Raw genomic sequence first — 22,379 nt, 5'->3', positions numbered from 1 at the left:
GACAATCAGTGGCATTGGAGCGTAGGCTGCTAGTGCAGAGTAGGAGTCGCTGTACAGTTGATGTGGAGGTGAAGTACGAACAGAAGAGCATTAAAAGAAGGACCTAAATCGGGTGCCAGAGGGTGTTCGGGGGTTTATCGATTAGACGGATGTGGGTTTTGAGTTTGCCTCAGAGGTGCCGATTCACCAATCCCAAATTGACAAGTAAGGCCTACACACTTGAAGATCAGAGGATTTGATTGGTAGAAGCAACATGGTGAAACTTCCACCTAGCCTATTCATACGGTGAGGTGGAGCTACAGTAGCTTCAGAAAGTATTCATACCCTCGACTTATTACACATTGTGTTACAGCCGCGATTAAATATATATTTTTAAATCTTACCCATCTACAAACAATACCCCATAATGACAAAGTGAAAACATGTTTTTAGTAAGTGTTCGCAAATATATTGAAAATGAAATACAGAAATATCTAATTTACATAAATATTCACTCCCCTATGTCAGTACATGTTAGAATCACCTCAGCGATTACAGGTGTGAGTCTTTCTGGGTAGGTCTCTAAGAAGCTTCACACACTTGGATTGTAAAATATTTGAACATTATTCTTTTAAAAATTCTTCAAGCTGGTTGTTGATCATTGCTATACAGCCATTTTCAAGTCTGGCCATAAGTTTTCATGCTGATTTAAGTCAACACTAACTAGACCACTCAGGAACATTCAATGTCGTCTTGGTAAGCAACTCCAGTGTATACTGTATCTGACCTTGTGTTTTAGGTTATTGTCATGCTCAAAGGTTACTTGGTCTCTGTGTCAGTTGGAAGGTGCTTAGCTCTATTCCTTTTATTTTGTATCCTAATCTCAGTCTTAACTCCCTAGTCTTAGCATACCCATAACATGATGAAGCCACCATCAAGCTTGAAAATATGAAGAGTGGAACTCAGTAAGGTGTTGTGTTAGTTCTGCCCCAAACATAACGCTTTGTATTCATTACATAAAGTTAATTTCTTGGCCACATTTTTTGCAGTTTTCCTTTAGTGCCTCATTGCAAACAGGATGCATGTTTTGGAATATTTTTTATTCTGACAGGCTTCCTTTTCACTCTGTCATTTAGGTTAGTAATGTGGAATAACTACAATTTTGTTGATCCATCCACAGTTCTCTTATCATAGTCATTAAACTCTTAACTGCTTTAAAGAGTCACCATTGGCCTCATGGTGCAATCCCTGAGTGGTTTCCTTCCTCTCCAGCAGCTGAGTTGGAAGCCTGTATCTTTGTAGTGACTTTCAAAGCGTAATTAATAAATCACCATGATCAAAGGGATATTCAACATCTGCTTTTTTATTTTGACCCATCTACCAATAGGTACCCTTCTTTGGAAGGCATTGAAAAACATCCCTGGTCTTTGTGGTTGAAACTGCGTTTGAAATGCTCTGCTCAACTGAGGGACCTTACATTTAACTGTATGTGTGGGGTACAGAGATGAGGTAGTCATTCAAAAATAATGCTAAACACTATTATTCCATGCAACTAATGTGACTTTTAAGCACATTTTTATTTATATAACAAAGGGGTTGAATACTTATTGACTAAAAACATTTCAGCTTTTAATTGATTACATTTGTAAACATAATTCTATTTTCACATTATCGGTTATTGTGTGTAGGCCAGTGACAATCTAAATGTAATACATTTTAAATTCAGGCTGTAACAACAAAATCTGGGAAAAGTCCATGGGATCTCTACAAGTGAATAATGTGTAGGGCTTGGGGGTTGATTTAGCATTGGGCCTGTATAGAAGGGGAGGTCGCGCATGGATACCGACTTTCTTGAGTGAGTGGTTTAATTCTGACAGATGCAAGAAAAAACATTACAACATACATACTCAGAGCAAGTGACAATATAATGGTCTGCTTTCCTTTATACTCTAAGAGATAGAGTATGCAGCATAAGGATGTAAATATGACAATGTATGACCCAAAGAGTGTTCCTAGTAAGTATATTTTTTGTCCATCCCTCTTAGCTGTGTGCCATTGCAGTAAAATTGACAGCTCACATGGTCCAGAACAGGTGCAGGGTAAAACGCCTCACGCTTGTCTCATCAAGGTTACGTGATGAGTGACAGGTGGGTCACATGTCTGGAAGGAACAAAAAGGAAGTTAACGGAAAGACAGGCTAAGGCACGTCTCTGTCAACGTCAGAAATTGTACCCCATTCCCTATATACACTACATGACCAAAAGTATGTGGACACCTGATCGTCGAACATCTCATTCCAAAATCACGGGCATTAATATAGAGTTGTGCCCCCCTTTGCTGCTATAAATAGCCTCCACTATTCTGTGAAGGCTTTCCACTAGATGTGGGAACATTTCTGCGGGAAATTGCTTTCATTCAGCCACAAGAGCATTAGTGAGGTTGGGCACTGTCATGCTGAAAACTGGAAAGGGCCTTCCCCAAACTAATGCCACAAAGTTGGAAGCACAGAACAGCATAGAATGTTACTGTATGTGGAAGCGTTTAGATTTCCCCTCACTGGAACTAAGGGGTCTAGCCCGAACCAAGAAAAACAGCCCAAGACCATTATTCATCTTCCACCAAACATTACAGTTAGCACTATGCATTCGGGCAGGTAGCATTTTCCTGGCATCCGCCAAACCCAGACTCGTCCGTCAGACTGCCAGATGGTGAAGCAGGATTCATCACTCCAGAGATCGCATTTCCACTGCTCCAGAGTCTAATGGCGGCGAGCTTTACACCACTCCAGCCCACACTTGGCATTGCGCATGGTGTTCTTTGGCTTGTGTGCAGCTACTCGGCCATGGATACCCTTTTCATGAAGCTCCCGATTAACAGTTGTGCCGACATTGCTTCGAGTCAGTTTGGAACTCGATAGCGAGTGTTGCAACCGAGGACAGACAATTTTTACGCATTGTGCGCTTCAGCATTCGGCAGTCCCGTTCTGTGAACTTGTATAGTCTACCACTCCGCAGCTGAGCCGTTGATGCTCCTAGACATTTCCATTTCAAATTAACAGCACTTACAGTTAACCGTGGCAAAGCTAGCAGGGCAGATATTTGACGAACTGACTTGTTGGAAAAGATGGCATCCTATGATGGTCCATTTTAAAAGACACTGAGCTCTTCAGTAAGGAGATTCTACTGCCAATGTTTGGAGATTTCATGGCTGTGTCCTCGATTTTATACACCTGTCAGCAACCGGTGTAGCTGAAATTGCTGAACCCACTAATTTGAAGGGGTGTACACATACGTTTGAATATATAGTGTAGTGCACTATTTTTGACAGAAGCCCTATGGGATCTGGTAAAAAGTAGTGCAATATAAAAGGAGGCTACTTCGGACGCACCCTTCTCCTTGTGAAGCCAGGTCAGATGTTTATCTTTCTTCTCCTCCTCTCTCTGACCTGCCAGGTCAGATTAGTTTGAATCCCAGAGAGCTGAAGCACGTCACACTCACACCGCATGCCCTCCAAGGCGGTGAGATTGCCCCTTCATCGATTTGTACTTGAGGAAAAGAGTGCACAGGTGTTACCTCTCCGGGGGCACGGACAGTTGAGCGAAGGAAGTGAGGGGATGAATCAGCGCCGAAGTGGCAAGAGACACACTTACTCAGGAAGAGTAAGACTCAAGAGTGTACGCACAAACTGTAAACCCACACTAGTACACATGAGAAACACACTCACTGGCATACACAATCCCTCACATGCACATTCCCTCCCTCAAAAGCTCACTCTTAGGCTTCTGCTGCTTCTCAAACAGACAGGCTGTGTGAAATCAAGTAAGGATTGTTCAAAGCTAGAGACTCACATAAACAGTCCCCCCAGTATACAGCCCATCATATGCCTCAAACCAACCCAACCTCCCAATGGTCTGCACCAGTATACCTGCAGGACATGCTTACTGTACAGTGGCACCCTATTCCTGTCATAGTGCCCTGGTCAAAAGGAATGCATTCCCACTCATTTATTTAACTTTACAGTTTATTTTAGGAATTAGGCCTGTTTTTCTTTTGAAGCCAGGAGGCTAGTATCAGCTATATTTATGCCTTTACTAGACTATGGGGATATTTTATATATGAATGCTTCCGCTCAGTGTTTGAGATCAATTGACACTCTTTACCATGGCACTTTGAGATTTTTGAAAACTGCAAAACCCTTACGCACCTCTGCACTTTGTATACCAGGGTTGGCTGGCCTTCTCTAGTCACTCAAAGGCTAAGTCACTGGTATACTTTTATTTACAAAGCCATTTTGGGGTTATTACCTTTTTATTTGTGCATTTTTATTGTTCAGAAATGTGGTGGGTACTCTCTTCGTTCGCTGGACTTTATCCTGCTAACTGTTCCAAATGTCCTAACTGAATTTGGTAAAAGGGCTTTTATGTAATCTGCGCCATCGTCTTGGAACACCTTACAAAATACTTTTAAACTGGAAGAACTTGTCCCGATTGGTGTTTTTAAATCACTGATGGAGGATTTTGAGGCTGATTCCCTGACCTGTCAATGTTTTTAATTTGCTGTTTTATACTCTTGTGAATTCAATGGTTTTTACTAGATTACTTGTAGTTTTTCATGTTGTCTGTCTGTAATTTTTTTGTAATGACTTGGTGCTGTCTATCTTGGCCAGGGCGCTCTTGAAAAATATATTTTAATCTCAATGAGCCCTTCCTGGTTAAATAAAGGTTAACTTTAAAAAAATAATAACTAGGCAAGTCGGTTAAGAACAAATTCTTATTTACAATGACGGCCTACCCCAGGGTAATCCCTAACCCGAATGACACTGGGCCAATTGTGCACAGCCTATGGGACTCCCAATCACAGCGGGTTGTGATACAGCCTTGAATCGAACCAGGGTGTCTGTAGTGACGCCTCTAGCACTGAGATGCATTGCCTTAGACCACTGCGCCGCTCGGGAGCCCAAAGGGAATATAGGGTGCCTTTGGGATGTGGTGTTTATCTGCTGATTGTTTGTCTGTCCCGTATAAGAAGCCTCTGAACAGGAACGAGGACACTTGAATCAAAGTGGGGTTAGTGGGGCAGCCAGATACTTTGATGCAAGGTAACACGTCATTTCTCGCCTCCTTTTCAAAACATGGTGGTGTCCGAATACCAATACTTGCGTTCTAAATAGTACTTTTTGATGACACAAATCTAGAACATTTTATAGTGTGAAATGTAAAATAAATAAAAGTGTCCCTTTTTCAGGACCCTCTTTCAAAGAAAATTAATAAAAATCCAAGTAACTTCACAGATCTTCATAGTAAAGGGTTTAAATACTGTTTCCCATGCTTGTTCAATTAACCATAATTAATGAACCACATGTGGAACGGTCGTTAAGACACTAACAGCTTAGACGGTAAGCAATTAAGTTCAGTTATGAAACCTTAGGACACTAAAGAGGCCTTTCTACTGACTCTGAAAAACACCAAAAGAAAGATGCCCAGGGTCCCTGCTCCTCTGTGTGAACGTGCCTTAGGCATGCTGCAAGGAGGTATGAGGACTGCAGATGAGGCCAGGGCAATAAATCGCAATGTCCGTACTGTGAGACGCCTAAGACAGCCCTACAGGGAGACAGGACAGACAGCTGATCGTCCTCGCAGTGACAGACCACGTGTAACAACACCTGCACAGGATCGGTATATCCGAACATTACACCTGCGGGACAGGTACAGGATGGAAACAAGCACTGCCAGAGTTACACCAGGAATGCACAATCCCTTCATCGGTGCTCAGACTGTCCGCAATAGGTTGAGAGAGGCTGGACTGAGGGCTTGTAGGCCTGTTGTAAGGCAGGTCCTCACCAGACATCACCTATGGGCACAAACCCACCATCGCTGGAACAGACACGACTGGCAAAAGTGCTCTTCACCGACGAGTCGCCGTTTTGTCTCATAAGGGGTGATGGTCGGATTTGCGTTTATCGTCAAAGAAATGAGCGTTACACCGAGGCGGGATCTATTTGGAGGTGGAGGGGACATCATGGTCTGGGGCGGTGTGTCACAGCAGCATCGGACTGAGCTTGTGGTCATTGCAGGCAATCTCAACGCTGTGCGTTAAAGGGAAGACATCCTCCTCCCGCATGTGGTATCCTTCCTGCAGGCTCATCCTGACATGACCCTCCAGCATGACAATGCCACCAGCCACACTGCTCGTTCTGTGCATGATTTCCTGCAAGACAGGAATGTCAGTGCTCTGCCATGGCCAGCGAAGTCCATGAGGAGATGCACTGCAGTACTAATGCAGCTGGTGGCCATACCAGATACTAACTGTTACTTTTGATTTTGACCCCACCCCCGCCCCACCTTTGTTCAGGGACACATTATTCCATTTATGTTAGTTACATGTCTGTGGAACTTGTTCAGTGTTTCAGTTGTTGAATCTTGTTCATACAAATATTTACACTAAGATTGCCGAAGAAAAGAAAGTTGACAGTGCTTTTATGCAAAGCGACTTACAGGAGCAATTAGGGTTAAGTGCCTTGCTCAAGGGCACAGACATTTTTCACCTACTTGGCTCAGGGACTCAAACCAGCAACCCTGTGGTTACTGGCACAATGCTCTTAACCGGTAACCTACCTGCCGCAGTGAACAAAGCATTTATTTCTTGTGTTATTTGTTCTATATTTCTCTCTACATTGCTGGGAAGGGCCCTTAAGTAGGGATTTCACTGTTACTATACTACACCGATTGTTTAAGAAGGATGTGACAAATCACATTAGATTTCTGTAGTCTTAGTAAGGAGTAGGCTAGACAGATTTGGGTCATGGCCTGTGTTTAAAAAAATGATTCTCCCAAGGTCTCAGTGGGTTTAAAAAAAGCAGAGGTCAAGCAGGGGTGTAAAAAAAAAGGCCTGGAGTTATCCACCTGGCTGGCAGTCCCAGAGAAGGAGGGAGGTAAGGTTAGAGAAACACTATAAGACAGGCCATTAACTCCACACTGCACGTAGCAAAGCACACACACAGATCAACCATTGGGAACTGCATTTGGTTACATTTCAAATTCGCACAGAATTTGTTCGAGAGAAGTTGTTTCAAATATTGCTATGATGATCATACTTTCGGCCTTCTAACAGTTCCTGAATAATTATCTAGCCCAAAGAGGAAGCAGCTGGATGTTAAGAGTTGGTTGGTGTGTAACCTACGGTGTAGCTTAAGAGGTGTCACGTCGCTGTACAGAGTGCTGTAAGTCTTGCCTTGAAGCAGAGTGTTATCTTAATCCTAATAAAAGCCCTTTGAGACACATGCAGAAAATAACACGGAGGAGATTGGGAGTTGACAATCATATGCCATCGCTCTGAACCTCAGCAGAAATGTGTTACTGGCCAAGGTCATTCGCTCGATGATACAGTTGTTTACTGAAGTCTTGACATTTTTGATGTGTTGTTTTTCACAAAGTAGATCATGGAAACCCTGTCTCAAGTAGTATTTTACAAAACACACCCACCCTTCAACAACTGCAAGCTAAAAATGCACAAAGATCAAATGACCTTTGAAAACCTTCAGATACAAAAAGTAGTAGACAACATTTTGCTCTTCAATTGAACCGAGACGATCTGCTAAAACAAGGGCTACGCTCAGATAGAAATACATTGTGTAAAGAATGAGTGGCTCTGCTCTGACAAGGAATCGGTTCAACTCTATTCATAGCATTTCTATCTGCAATGTTATATGTTGCACCCTTCTAAAAAAGACCCTGTTGTCACCTCAGGGGCTTAGGTTAACTATCAGTTGTGTGTTTTGTGGTCAGTCTAAGCAGTTTTTCCAGTCACCAGGGTGACATTTCCCTTAGGTTCAGATCTAGGATTAGCTTCCCTTGCCCAATTCTAAATTTACACAAGTGGGGAAAATGACCCAATTTGACTCAAGATCAGTGTCTAGAGGAAAAGTCACCATACACCAACTGGCATAGTCAGACAATGACTGAGTGGATAGACAGTACACACTACTGTCTATTTGTGTGTCAGATTTCTTAATATTGGTATCCCTTATATAAGCACAAACTGCCATCTAGTGTTAGAATCAGTACATCAAATTTAGACATGCCAGAAATTTGCACAAGATGGTTCAAAGAAAATGGAGTTTATTGTTTCTGGTATAATCTGATAAAATATGAAAATGATGAATCAATTCCAGATAATATTGGCAACATAACTGAAAGGACACATTTTAGATTGTGATTTTGTCAACGACTAAAATCCCCATAAAAAGCCAAAACAAGTGCAAAGCAGCTTTTTTCCAAACAAGGAAATGTCCATGTTGAACCTGGAAACCAAGATGCCTTTGCAGCCAAATGCAAATAGGAACTAAAAACAGATTGAGGAAAGACAGGTGTGAATCAGAAAACAATGATCACAGTTTTCTTGGCAGACTGGAGATTAAAGTTCAAATTCAGCGGTGCAAATTGTATTTATTTTCAGAATCTAAAACCTTGGCTGCGCACAAATGGCACCCTATTCCCCATGTCGTACACTACTTTTGACAAGGAATTAGGGTGCCATTTGGGACTCAGGCAATACCTCTTACTCCATCTCTTAACCTCAACACCCACCTTGGAACCCCCTCAAACACTTTTGTTGCTGTCGCAATTTTGCAATATCTTGCGCTTCTTTTCCTCTGTTTGCGATTTGAAAACATGCGCTCTGTAGAAGTGCAGTTCCTTGATGCTCTCCTGAATATCGCCCAGTGCTCTAGAAAGGGAAAGATGATTATACAAGATGGCACTTTAGAACTCATACACAATCTGTATAATCATTGTAAGCGGTTCTATTTTGGGTATATTCTCCATGACTTTAACTCTACACTGTATGTACACACAGATGTATACATAGAGAATATTCAGTACCAGTCAAAAGTTGACACCTACATTGCATAATAATAGTGAAGACATCAAAACTATGAAATAGACATATGGAATCATGTAGTACCAAAAAGTGTTAAAAATGAAATACATTTAATTTGTTTGAGATTCTTCCAAGTAGCCACCCTTTGCCTTGATGTCTAGTTAAATAAAAGTTAAAACATTTTTAAAAGACAGCTTTGTACAATTGGCATTCTCTCAACCAGCTTCATGAGGTAGTCACCTGGAACAGCAAAATTGAGAAAGTTGTGTTGTGAAAAGGTAGGGGTGGTATACAGTCCATCATTATTATGGCAAGAACAGCAAAAAGAAACAGTCCATCATTACTTACAGACATGAAGGCTCAGTCAATGCGGAACATTTCAAGAACTTTTAAAGTTTCTCCAAGTGCAGTCGTAAAAAGAAATCAAGTGCTATGATGAAACTAGCTCTCATGAGGACTGCCACAGGAAAGGAAGACGCAGAGTTCATTAGAGTTACCAGCCTCAGAAATTGAAGCCAAAATAAATGCACCAGAGTTCAAGTAACAGACACATCTCAGCATCAACTGTTCAGAGGAGACTGCGTGAATCAGGCCTTCATGGTTGAATTGCTGCAAAGAAACCACTACTAAAAGGCCACCAATAATAAGACTGGTGGAAATCTGTTCTTTGGTCTGATGAGTCCAAATTTGAGATTTTTGGTTCCAACCGCCGTGTCTTTGTGAGACGCAAAGTGGGTGAATGGATGATCTCCGCATGTGTAGTTCCCACCATGAAGCATGGAGGAAGGAGGTGTGATGGTGCTTTGTTGGTGATTTATTTAGAATTCAAGGCACACAACCAGCATGGCTACCACAGCATTCTGCAGCGATACGCCATCCCATCTGGTTTGCGCTTAGTGGGACAATCATTTGTTTTTCAACAGGACAATGAAACAACACACCTCCAGGCTGTGTAAGGTCTATTTGACTAAGGAGAGTGACTGAGTGCTGCATCAGTTGACCTGGCCTCCACAATCACCCGACCTCAACCAATTTGAGATGGTTTGGAATGAGTTGGACCGCAGAGTAAAGTAAAAGAGGCCAACAAGTGCTCAGCATGTGGGAACGCCTTCAAGACTGTTGGAAAATAATTTCAGGTGAAGCTGGTTGAGAGAATGCAAAGACTGCCTTGATAAGAGCTTTGCACAAAGGGTGGCTGAAATGAAAAACTAAAATATATTTTGATTTGTTCAACACTCTTTGAAAAAATTATTACATGACTATTTCATATTTTTGTTGTTTTCCCTATTTTTCTACAATGTAGAAAACCCATTGAATGAGTAGGTGTCCAAACTTTTGACTGGTACTGTATCACATCTGGCCGTGATTGGGAGTCCCATAGGGTGGAGCACAATTGGCCACTGCTTTGTCCGAGTTTGGCTGGAGTAAGCTGCCATTGTAAATGAGAATTTGTTCTTAAAACTTGTTTGGGATAGGGGGCAGTATTTTGACATCCGGATGAAAACCGTGCCCAAAGTAAAGTGCCGGTTACTCAGGCCCAGAAGCTAGGCTATGCATATATAATTGGTAGGTTTGGATAGAAAACTCTAAAGACTCCAAAACTGTTAAACTGATGTCTGTTAGTATAACAGAACTGATATGGCAGGCAAAACCCAAAGGACAAACCATCCCACAACTATTTACAATGGCTATCACTTTTACTGTAAGGTGAAGTCCTCCCAGATTGCAGTTACTAGGGCTTCCACTAGATGTCAAGTCTTTAGAGTTTCAGGCTGGTTTTTAGAAAAATGAGCCAGAAATTGTAGTTTTTCTAGGTGGCTCCCATTTTGGCTGTAGTGTTTTCCAAGCGCGTGGAAGAGAGCGTGGTCTTTGGTATTTTTCTCCGGTAAAGACTAACGATTCTCCTTCTTAAATTTTATTGTTTATTTACATATTAGGGTACCTGAGGTTTGATTATAAACATTGTTTGACTTGTTTGGAAAAGTTTATTAGTAACGTTTGGGATTCATTTTGTATGCATTTTGAGGGAGGGAAACTGGGTGGATTATTGACTGAAGCGTGCCAGCTAAACTGAGTTTTTATGGATATAAAGGACATTATCGAACAAAATTATGATTTGTGATGTAACTGGGACCTTTTGGAGTGCCAACAGAAGAAGATTAAAGGTAAGGCATTTATTACATCGCTATTTCTGACTTTCGTGTCGCACCTGCCTGGTTGAAATATGTTTTTCATGTGTTTGTATGCGGGGGCGCTGTCCTCAGATAGTCACATGGTTTGCTTTCGCTGTAAAGCCTTTTTGAATTCTGACACTGTGGCTGGATTAACAAGAAGTTAAGCTTTATCTTGATCTATTTTATGAAAGTTAAATATTTCTAATACTGTAGTTTGAATTTCGCCGGATGATGTCGAGGTGTCCCGCTAGCGGCACGCCTTTCCCAAAGAGGTTATTAACCTGTTAATCCTACCCCCTACCTTTTCTAACATTCTGTTAAAAATCGCGCAACATTTCAGCGCCCTGCTACTCATGCCAGGAATATAGTATATGCATATGATTAGTATGTGTGGATACAAAACACTCAGACGTTTATAAAACTGGTTAAATCACGGCTGTGACTAACAGAACGTGCGTTTCATCGAAAAGCGCAGGAAAATCTGATCACTGAAAATGGAAATATATATCCATGCGTGACTTGAACCCATTGATAAAGGTGAACCACATTCAATGGGGCTAAGGTTGCAATACCTACAGCTTCCACACGTTGTCTAGAGTCTTGTCATTTGTCTAGGCGTTGTTTCTTGGTCAAAAAGACGCAAGGCAACGCATTTCCTCCGGTCTCCGACCGGATATTTTGGTTGAGAATTACCCGGACATTTTTTCCAGACGGACAGCTAAAGAATATACTTCGCCTCGTGATCAATTTGATCGCTTATTAACATTTAATAATACCTAATACCTTACAAAAGTATTTCGAAGTGTTTTGTGAAAGTTTATCGTCAACTTTTTTAATCAAAAAAAAGATCCAATAGTGATTATGGGACATCTAGGAGTGCCAACAAAGAAGATGGTCAAAGGTAATGAATGTTTTATATTTTATTTGTGCGGTTTGTGTAGCGACGACTATGCTAATTATTTTGTTTACGTCCCCTGCGGGTCTTTTGGGGTGTTACATGCTATCAGATAATAGCTTCTCATGCTTTCGCCGAAAAGCATTTTAAAAATCTGACTTGTTGCCTGGATTCACAACGAGTGTAGCTTTAATTCAATACCCTGCATGTGTATTTTAATGAACGTTTGAATTTTAACTAGTACTATTAGCATTTAGCGTAGCGCATTTGCATTTCCAGATGTCTAGATGGGACGCCTGCTTGCCAGGTAGGACCAAGAGGTTAAGCAAATGTTTACTCCTGAACTTATTTAGTCCTGCCATAACAAAGGGGTTGAATACTTACTAAGACATTTTAGCTTTTCATTTTTAATAAATAAAAGTCTAAATTAAGTCGCTCTGGATAAGAGCGTCTGCTAAATGACTTAAATGTAAATGTAAAAGCATAATTCCATTGACATTATGGGGTAGTGTGTGTAGGCCAGTGACAACATATCTCAATATCATCCATTTTCAATTCAGGCTGTAAGACAACAAAATATGAAAAAAGTCCAGGGGTGTGAATACTTTCCTGAAGGCACTGTATTTAAGGGTATTTTATAAATGTATTGACAGTTCTGGAAAAAAAGAGCGGGATTACAGGCAGGTGGGAAAAACAATGGAAAGGCTGGGCATGGGAATCGAACCTCAGTCCCCATTTGGGAGATTCATACAACAGTAACACTTATATGCATCAATATCTACTTGATCCAATGCTCTTACTGGACTGTTCACTTTGCGTATAACATGGCACAGCTCATAGACATCTGTTAAAGGCCAGACATTTCTAACATGACCATGGTACTTTGAGCTTGACTCTTAAAACACTTCTGTCAGACTTGCCTGTGAGACGCTTTCTTCTGTGGTGCGAGCTTGTATTCTTCTGGAAACCACCGTCTTGAGTAGCGGGACACATACACAAATTAAACTCTGCTCCTTCTCAGAAATGACATCACATAACAGCAATATTTGTCTGTTTGAAGACACTGTTGTTTCATACATTTATGAAGTAAGGCATTGAATAGGTAATTTGCCTTTAGAAGTTGCTAAGCAGAAGAGAATCTGCTAAATTAACAAAATGCATGAATACCACAGTTCACATCAAGGCATGTGAAAATGGATAAATAGTCATTAAAGGAGTAGTTCACTATTTTACAACGTAGTCTATGGGCTGGGAGAAACTGTAGTTCATGGTTCAGCTCTCTTTAAACAGCCATTACAAACTTCAGCTAACTTAAGGCCTGTTCTCTATCCATCTGAGTTGACTGAGCCAGAGACACATTGGACTGACCACTCTCTCTGAAGACATACTGACTGACTTGGGTAAACAGGTGAAGTACCTATGCCTTATCGACACACACCTGCAGAGCTCCTTGATCGTGCTCACGTCGATGATCCTGTAGTGGAGATGGTGCATGAACTGGGGCATGTACTTGTCCAGGAACTTCTTGTCCGCATGCACAGAGTTCCCTGCAGGGAAAAAGAAAGCATCAGTCATTCAGTTTTGGATGTGCCGAAAGTGCTACAATGCTTCCTCAGCAAGAAAAATGTATATTTTCCACTCAGTGGCATAGGAGGACCTTTGCATGGCAAAGGATAAGTTAAATTTTGCAAAGTGACAAAATAAAATGGTAACAGTGTTAAAAACATTCTAAACAAGGTGGTACCAAAAACACCTAGCTTTGTCCTAGAACTGTTTGTGCTCCTGCCAACTCCATTGCTTATTGTCAAGTCAAACATGTTTGGCATGACAACGAGTGACAAAGAGTCTGCATGACAACCCAAACAGATCTGGCACCCAGGGAAACTCCCCGTTTCACCGTTTTCAGATTGTTTTCTACTGAAAAGTACAGTGTTTTAATGACGGTATTCTCTCGTTTATAGTCCAGTGAAGAAAGAGGGCCACTCACCTGCAAGGGGACAGTGGCCAGGTGGGGTGTGCTGTCTGATGAAAGAGAGGAACTCGTACTCGGCCTGCTGCAGCGAGATCTTACTGTCCCTCACTGCCTGTGTCAACCCAGACTGGGAAACAGAATGCACAGGGGTAAGTATACACTATTAAAACCAAAAAATGTGTTTTTTTCTGAATCTGAAAAAGTGGAATAGGCATTGCGGTGCTTTTTCAGCTTCAGACCAATGCCTATTCTCATTTTTTAAATGGTTTTTACACCAGAAGGTGATTATGCAACATTATTATAGAACATTATAAAATAGCTCAACACATGCTCTCCTTGTGAAACCTACAAAGTTGTGAATTTTATTTATTGATAAGATCCCAGCTCATAATCCTACTAATTATTGCTCAAAGCAAATTGAGAGCAAGGAAACAAAGACTGAAGCAAATATTTACTAGGCAATTTAATACACAATGTAGCTGGCTAGATGACAGCATAAAATATGGATGAGCTGTTCTCAATTTGAAGGGTTCTGGAATTGCTTGAGTCAGAGCTGAGCCGTATCCACAAAGCGTCTAAGAGTAGACAACTGGTCATAAGTGCTGAGCATAATGACAACATAATCTAGACCAGGGCTTAAAATTAACACCTGAGGGTAGATTTTGACATTGGTGGGTAAAAATGTCAATTTCACCAGCCACATCAGTGGGTGTCAGGGTTCCACATGCATTTCCGAATAAAAAAATAGTCAAGTATGATTAAACGTATAGTAAAATAAATGCTGCAGCAGTTCAAAAAAGTATTTCTGCAGTTTTGTTTCATAGCTGGTAAATTAATCGCACAAAGTCAAATAACTACGAATCCTGTAGCCTATTCCAACTCGTGCTGCAACACTGCCTGGCTGGGGGCTGTGCGCACGTGAAGAGCTGAGTGAAATAATCATTTTTAGAAGCACTGCGCACAGGCATGAAATTGGTTTAATTTACTTGAAACGAAGTTCTACTGTGAGACTCTGTCCTTGTGTTTCTTGGCTATTTACATTGTTTTGTTCACAAGCTAGGTTGTTTTTCTATGTTTGCACATCAACTATTAGGGAAGACGACAACGCTTCTACTAGTCAGACTCAATCACATTGGCACAAACCCGACTACAGTCACGTTACTGGAGTAGTGAAAATGTTTGTCTCGTGTGATATTTTAGTTTAAAAAAACTGGCAACAAAAAATGAAATTAAACAATATACCACAACTTCTTACTAGTAATACATTTACTGTTTTAGAAACATTACAAAGCATGCTCATCCGTTTTTTGTTTTGTTAGAGGCAAAAAAGAAAACTGGGTTGTAAAAAATCTGAGTGGCTATTTGGAAGGGCACACACCTGTCTATATAAGGTACCACAGTTGACAGCGCATGTCAGAGCAAAAACCAAGCCATGATGTTGAAGGAATTGTCCGTGGAGCTCAGAGACAGGATTGTGTTGAGGATAGATCTGGGGAAGGGTAACAAAAAAATGTCTGCAGCATTGAAGGCCCCCAAGAACACGGTGGCCTCCATCATTCTAAAAATGGAAGCAGTTTGGAACCACCAAGGCTCTTCCGAGCTGGCCGCCCAGCCAAACTGAGCAATCTGGGGAGAAAGGCATTGGTCTGGGAACTGACCAAGAACCTGATAGTCAATCTGCCTTTGCAGCACTCCACTAAATCAGGCCTTTATGGTAGAGTGGCCAGACAGAAGCTTCTCCTCAGTAAAAAAAGGCACATGACAGCCCGCTTGGAGTTTGCCACACAGCACCTAAAGTCTCTCAGACCATGAGAAACAAGATTCTCTGGTCTGATGAAAACCAAGATTGTAACTGTTTGGTCTGAATGACAAGCGTCACTTCTGGAGGAATCATGGCACCACCCCTACGGTGAAGCATGGTGGTGGTAGTATCATGCTGTGGGGATGTTTTTCAGCAGTAGGTACTGGGTGACTCGTCAGGGTCGAGGGAAAGATGAACAAAGCAAAGTACAGGGAGATCCTTGCTCCAGAGCACTCGGGACCTCAGACTGGGACAACGGTTCACCTTCCAACAGGACAACGACCCAAGCACATAGCCAAGACAACACAGGAGTGATTTCAGGACATGTCTGAATGTGCTTGAGTGGCCCAGCCAGAGGCCGCACTCAAACATCTCTGGAGAAAAGTCAAGGGGCCTGCATACTTTCCGAATGCACTGTATTTACGCATTCGGAATTAATTTGGATCCATTTTTTAAATTGATTAAATTAAATGTATTACTCATTTACACACAATACAGGTATTGTGGTTGTTGACACTAAGATAATGTCACTAAGTAAAGACTTATGGAACATAATTTATTACAGTTGAAGTCTGAAGTTTACATACACCTTAGACAACTACATTTAAACTCTGTTCTTCACACTTTTTTAACTAGGCAAGTCAGTTAAGAACAAATTCTTATTTTCAATGACGGCCTAGGAACAGTGGGTTAACTGCCTGTTCAGGGGCAGAACGACAGATTTGTACCTTGTCAGCTCGGGGATTTGAACATGCAACCTTCCGGTTACTAGTCCAATGCTCTAACCACTAGGCTACCCTGCCGCCCCAATTCCCTGTCTTAGGTCAGTTAGTAGTAGTAGTAGTAGAAGAGAGAATGATTTATTTCAGCTTTCATTACATTTCCAGTGGGTCAGAAGTTTACATACACTCAATTAGTATTTGGTAGCATTGCCTTTAAATTGTTTAACTTGGGTAAAATGTTTTGTGTAGCCTTCCACAAGCTTCCCACAATGAGTTGGGTGAATTTTGGCCCATTCCTCCTGACAGGGCTGGTGTAACTGAGTCAGGTTTGTAGTCCTCCTTGCTTGCACACGCTTTTTTAGTTCTGCCCACAAATTGTCTGTTGTTCCTTAAGCCATTTTGCCACAACTTTGGAAGTATGCTTGGGGTCATTGTCCATTTGGACCAAGCTTTAACTTCTTGACTGATGTCTTGAGATGTTGCTTCAACATATCAACAAAATGTGTCTTCCTCATGATGCCATCTATTTTGTGAAGTGCACCCCCACAACATGATGCTGCCACCACTGTGCTTCACGGTTGGGAAGGTGTTCTTCAGCTTGCACGCCTCCCCGTTTTTCCTCCAAACATAACGATGGTCATTATGGCCAAACAGTTCTATTTTTGTTTCATCAGACCAGAGGACAATTCTCCAAAAAGTACTATCTTTGTCCCCATGTGCAGTTGCAAACCGTAGTCTAGCTATTTTAATGGCGGTTTTGGAACAGTGGCTTCTTCCTTGCTGAGCGGCCTTTCAGGTTATGTCGATATAGGACTCATTTTTACTGTGGATATAGATACTTTGTACCTGTTTCCTCCAGCATCTTCACAGGGTCCTTTGCTGTTGTTCTGGGATTGATTTGCACTTTTCGCACCAAAGTAAGTTCATCTCTAGGAGACAGAACACAGACGTGGTACCTTCAGGCGTTTGGAAATTGCTGCCAAGGATGAACCAGACTTGTGGAGGTCTACAATTTTCTTTGAGGACTTGGATGATGTTATTTAGATTTTCCCATGATGTCAAGCAAAGAGGAACCGAGTTTGAAGGTAGGCCTTGAAATACAGCCACATGTACACCTCCAATTGATGTCAATTAGCCTATCAGAAGCTTCTAAAGCCAAGACAACATTTTCTGGAAATTTCCAAGCGGTTGAAAGGCACAGTCAACATAGTGTATGTGAACTTCTGACCCACTGGAATTGTGATACAGTGAATTATAAGTGAAATAATCTGTCTGTAAACAATTGTTGGAAAAATTACTTGTATCATGCACAAAGTAGATGTCCTAACTGACTTGCCAAAACTATAGTTTGTTAACAAGACATTTGTGGAGTGGTTAAAATACGAGTTAATGATTCAAACCTAAGTGTATGTAAACTTCCAACTTCAACTCTATGTTCATTATGAATGTATTAACTATTCAGCTTTCTTGGTTTATGTATTGAGTAATTAAACTGATTACTTTTGAATTAGGAGACTTATTTGTGCTGGTGCAGCATCTTGTTCATAGAGCAAAACGCATCTGACCATTTTAGTCTGTCTGAGACAACTTGCAATGAGGTGGCATAGGCAGTCCCAATTCTCCATCTTTCTCCATTCACTTGCAAATTTTCTAACATGGATTTTTACAGTGGTGCTAATTTCTTCCAGCCAACATTTACACCAATGCTATGCTTTGAAATCCATGACAAGGGAGTGTCAACGTTCACATTTCAGGAAAAGGGTAGAGGATCGGGACCTAGACAAAGTTCCACAAGTTTTGCTTACATTGCCATGATGTTCTTTACACCAGTTGTCCATCCCATCCAGCAGTTCACCGGTTGTGTTGATTATCAAATTGGGACCCTGTCAACATAACTTTCACGTCATTCTTCACGTAATGTACAGAGGAATTAAATGCAACCAATTGAATGACAGTCTAGCATCCCAAATGGCACCCTATTCCCTGTGTAGTGCACTACTTTTGACCAGGGCCCTTAAGGCTCTGGTCAAACATAGACCACTAAGTAGGCAATAGGAATTTGGGTGGCAGCCAGAACGCGAATTACCTCAGCTAAAACATTTAATTCTGAATCTGTTATGAGGCACGCCATCTCAATGATCTGGTCCTTCTCTATGTCCAGTCCTGTCATCTGAAAAAAAGAATGTACACAATAATATGCATAAAGACAACATTCCCATTCAAAATGCTATGCTATAGTAAACAACTACATCACCGAAAATGCACCATCATTCTGCTCTGGCCTTTTCTTGCTTCCCATAACATGCAAGAGAATCATTAGATGTTTAAAATTAAAAAGCTAACGTAAACATTCAAACGAGGCTACAAAGAAAACTAATGGGACTGTAGCCACTGTGTTGACTTCAAAATTGGGGGTGTGAACTAGGTTTCTATTCAAGCATTGATCGACATGATAATGGCTCTATAGTATTGGAGAAAAGTTTTTTATAAATGGACTCTCCGTTACATCGTGACGTGTCATGTCATAATGTACAGCACACATAAAGCAACAATTTCTGTCCACCAGGTGTAGCACTTCTCCCATCCTTTAAAAACAAGAAATGGACAGGGATAAGGTGATAAGTTGGACAGAACGAGTGAAAAAAAGTAGTTTTCCCACACAACATCTCTCCTTCTCACTATCACGCATTAGTTTCGCTTCCCCACCCGCCATTTTTTTAAAGACCGACGGGGCTCATTGCCTGCTTGAATTATACAGAAACGGGCAGCGTTTAGGTTATGTCATTTATTTTGTTGGAAAGGGGAGAAATTGTGCTTTACAGTGGTATTGAAATTACAGTTGATCTGGAATACGTTTTTGGGGCGCTAAAATAAGGTCAATTGTACGGAGCAAGATGTACAAAGGTGAGTGAGTTTACGTTAGATACTAACGTTAATCATGACACTTAAAATGGCACGTATGTTTAGCTATTTAGATACAGTACAGCATTTGAATCTCAGCCTTCGAAAACCATTACATTACACTGACAAAATAATGACTAGGTTGACAGCTCACTGCAGTGGGAGTGATGGATTAGTGGCAAAACGCATGTATAACAGATTTAGTAATTTGCAAGTTAATAAAGACAACTATGACGTCTGCAAAAAAATATTATATGAGAGAAGCAGACATTTGATGTATACTAGCTAAAACCATGGTGTTAATTATACTAACACTAGTTAGGTATCCATAGCTGGCTGGCTAGCTATCAAAAGTTGTTTGCCGCAAATTACCTCATGACAGTTGTCAATGTCAGGCCATGTTCTATCTGAACAGCTAGCTAACGTTAGTATGTTTTTGTTTAGCTAACTTAGCTATAGCCTAGCTAACAGCTAACTACCAGTAATAAACAAACCCGTTGCAACTGCTAGCTTCTAGCTAGCAAGGCACGTTAACGTTACCTCCAAGTCTACCCACACCATCCTCTGCCTCATGCCAGGGTCTGACCGCGAAGATGACATTTTCTTGCGGTATGTGGAGATATTATGTACAAAAATATTCAGTCCGATCCGTCTTGGCACTAGGCCTTTCCTTTGCTCAGAAATAGCGCAGTTCAGACTTGTGCTTGACTGCAAAAATAAATGTCGACTTGCTGAAAACCTTTGACTGCTGCTTGGGCGAAGAGTAGAAAAATTCGCAAACTTGCAAAGAAGTTTCGAGCTGAAAGACCACGCCGATGCTCGAGTGCACAAGAACGCCGGCATCCTGGATCAACTTCCGGTCAAAACTGTCGTTAAACTGTCGTAAAACCATTGCGTCAGCAACATCTCAAGCGTGTATGGAATGTTGTTGCCAAACGGCAGGTTTTCTTGTCATGGTCCTTAATTTATAAACACAATTTTCTCCACACAGATATCATATATGGAATAATCGGGATATATTGTATAAAAATACCTCTCTGTTTTTAGAATATTGGTTCAGAAATAATATCCTATTGGTGAGCCAACTGGTAAATGCAGAGGGTCTTTTACTCAGTTCTAAAGAATTCTTATCACTTTACACGGTCCCTGTAACACCTAAAGATTTTGCAATTGTTTTAGATGCCATTCCCTCAGGTGTTGCTATGTTATTCAGGAACATGTCAAGACCTGACCCTCAGAGCCCATCTTCTATTGACCCTGTTGACTCATCAGTAGGAAAGATTTGTTTCTCTTTTGGGCCATTCAACAACAGAGCGATACGATCCTTGTTTCAGCAGGATGTTGTATCTATACCTTATGTCATGCCTTATTGGAATGGATTTATTGATAATATCTGTTGGAAAAAAGTTTGGATGTTGCCAAAAACATACCTACTTGTTAACAAAATTAAGGAAGTTTCCTTTAAAATTATTCATAAATATTATCCTGCCAACCACTATATGAAGAAGTTTAAGGAAAACATCAACTCAAATTGCTCCTTTTGTAATGACCACCCAGAAACAGTTGTGCATCTTTTTTGGCATTGTATGCATGTAAGAAAACTGTGGCAAGACATCAGTAGGTTTATAATTGAACACATTTATGAAGATTTTACACTATTGTGGAGAGATGTACTGTTTGGATTCTTTACATACAATAGAAATAAGCGGAATAATTTTTATGTAATTAATTTCATTATTCTTTTGGCCAAATTTCAAATACACAAATGTAAATTTACAAACAGAAAACCACATTTTCGTATCCTACAAAAAGAAATTGAACTGTATTTTAAGACGGTTAAATGCTCTACTTACAAAAAAGCCGTTAGAATTGTAAGTATATGCATGTCCCTTAAGGTCCTTGTGTAATTGTAATGTGATATTGTACCCCCTAGCTCAATTGTCCATTGTTTGTAATCTATGTATGCTTGTGTTCCCTCATGTGCTTTATGTATTGATTTCTTGTTAATAAAAAAATTAAAATGTTGTTGCCAAGTATTTCTACTTAGATGGAGAAATTATTTTCATGTTCAGCAACTGCACCGATTTAAATAAGCAAATAATAGGGTATTTACAAGGCATAGCATTAACTATTGTTTGTACTGAATGGTTGTATATCGAAGCAATGGCATGGTTTGAGAGAGGTGGGTGCTGCTCGACGTGTTGTGTAGAACTTTAGCGTCTTATTGTGCCCCAGATTGTGACATTACACTCCCTTTCTCCCACTACCCACAAATCCCATTTAAAACGAAAGAACATGACAATATTGTGCAAGAAAAACAAGTAATTACAAGCAATCAATATGCACAAGGGGAAATAGTTTGTAACAAGAGGGAACACTACATGTGAAATAAATGTATATTGTTGTGTTATGTATGTTTTTTCCTAAACTGAGTTGAATGTGATTTAAGAAAATTACATGAATTGCTCAATATGTATTGTATATAAAATACGTATATGTATATGTACAACACTACATTTTCTTGCCAAGATGAAAAATACATGATGGTTGCATTGAGGAAGTGTGTCACCTATTTTGGTAACATCCAAAAAGGGTTTTCTGAAAATATATAGAGATTTTATATAATTAAAATATATATCTAAAACCAAGTGCAGTGCAGATAAACAGGAGGGCCGTCACACAAAACAGCTTACGGCAGACGCCGACAGGTTTGATCCACTTTGCTGGATGGCTAAACAACAGTATTAGCCAAGTACATAACAATAAGCAGTTTCCGCAGACACTCTTCAAAGTTGAATCCACAGTGGGGCTCACACAATCAAATCCCCCTGTTTCTCACATTCTAAAACATAGAAAAACAAAAACCAGATCCTGATGTACATTGCTGCTGTTGAAGAAACTGCCATAGGCATATTTGTATTCAGACTGAGGAGAAGCAGTTGTCTTCTTCAACGGTGTGAATGAACTCTAGGGCACAGAATGATGTATGAGTCAACATCTGCCTTGGAAATGGCACCCTATTTCCTATTTAGTGCACTACTTTTGACCAAGTTACATAG

At 40.7% G+C, this 22,379-nt stretch overlaps 1 protein-coding gene across 4 annotated transcripts; it reads right to left on the bottom strand.

Annotated features, from left to right (window-relative positions):
• Positions 1–1,328: 1,328 nt before the first annotated feature.
• On the bottom strand, positions 1,329–20,196 carry smfn (small fragment nuclease). Of its 4 annotated transcripts, none has more exons than XM_046327621.1 (8): positions 19,861–20,196; positions 18,506–18,589; positions 18,225–18,302; positions 13,912–14,023; positions 13,363–13,471; positions 12,845–12,898; positions 8,564–8,702; positions 1,329–2,139 (listed from the first exon to the last, which is right to left on the bottom strand). In XM_046327621.1, the coding sequence occupies exons 1-7, from the start codon at positions 20,161–20,163 to the stop codon at positions 8,576–8,578; spliced, it is 867 nt and encodes a 288-aa protein (XP_046183577.1). In that variant the 5' UTR covers positions 20,164–20,196; the 3' UTR covers positions 1,329–2,139; positions 8,564–8,575. The 4 variants fall into 4 exon arrangements, with proteins under 4 accessions (XP_046183577.1, XP_046183568.1, XP_046183562.1 ...); XM_046327612.1 differs by lacking the exon at positions 1,329–2,139 and adding an exon at positions 8,079–8,463 and having other exon boundaries at positions 8,528–8,702; XM_046327606.1 differs by lacking the exon at positions 1,329–2,139 and adding an exon at positions 8,079–8,318.
• Between the last annotated feature and the right edge of the window lie 2,183 nt (positions 20,197–22,379).

Source organism: Oncorhynchus gorbuscha, linkage group LG02 (assembly GCF_021184085.1).
Source record: "Oncorhynchus gorbuscha isolate QuinsamMale2020 ecotype Even-year linkage group LG02, OgorEven_v1.0, whole genome shotgun sequence".
NCBI classification, from domain to species: Eukaryota; Metazoa; Chordata; class Actinopteri; order Salmoniformes; family Salmonidae; genus Oncorhynchus; species Oncorhynchus gorbuscha.
Note: the sequence above shows the minus strand (reverse complement) of the source record. Positions and strands in the feature narration are given on the sequence as shown.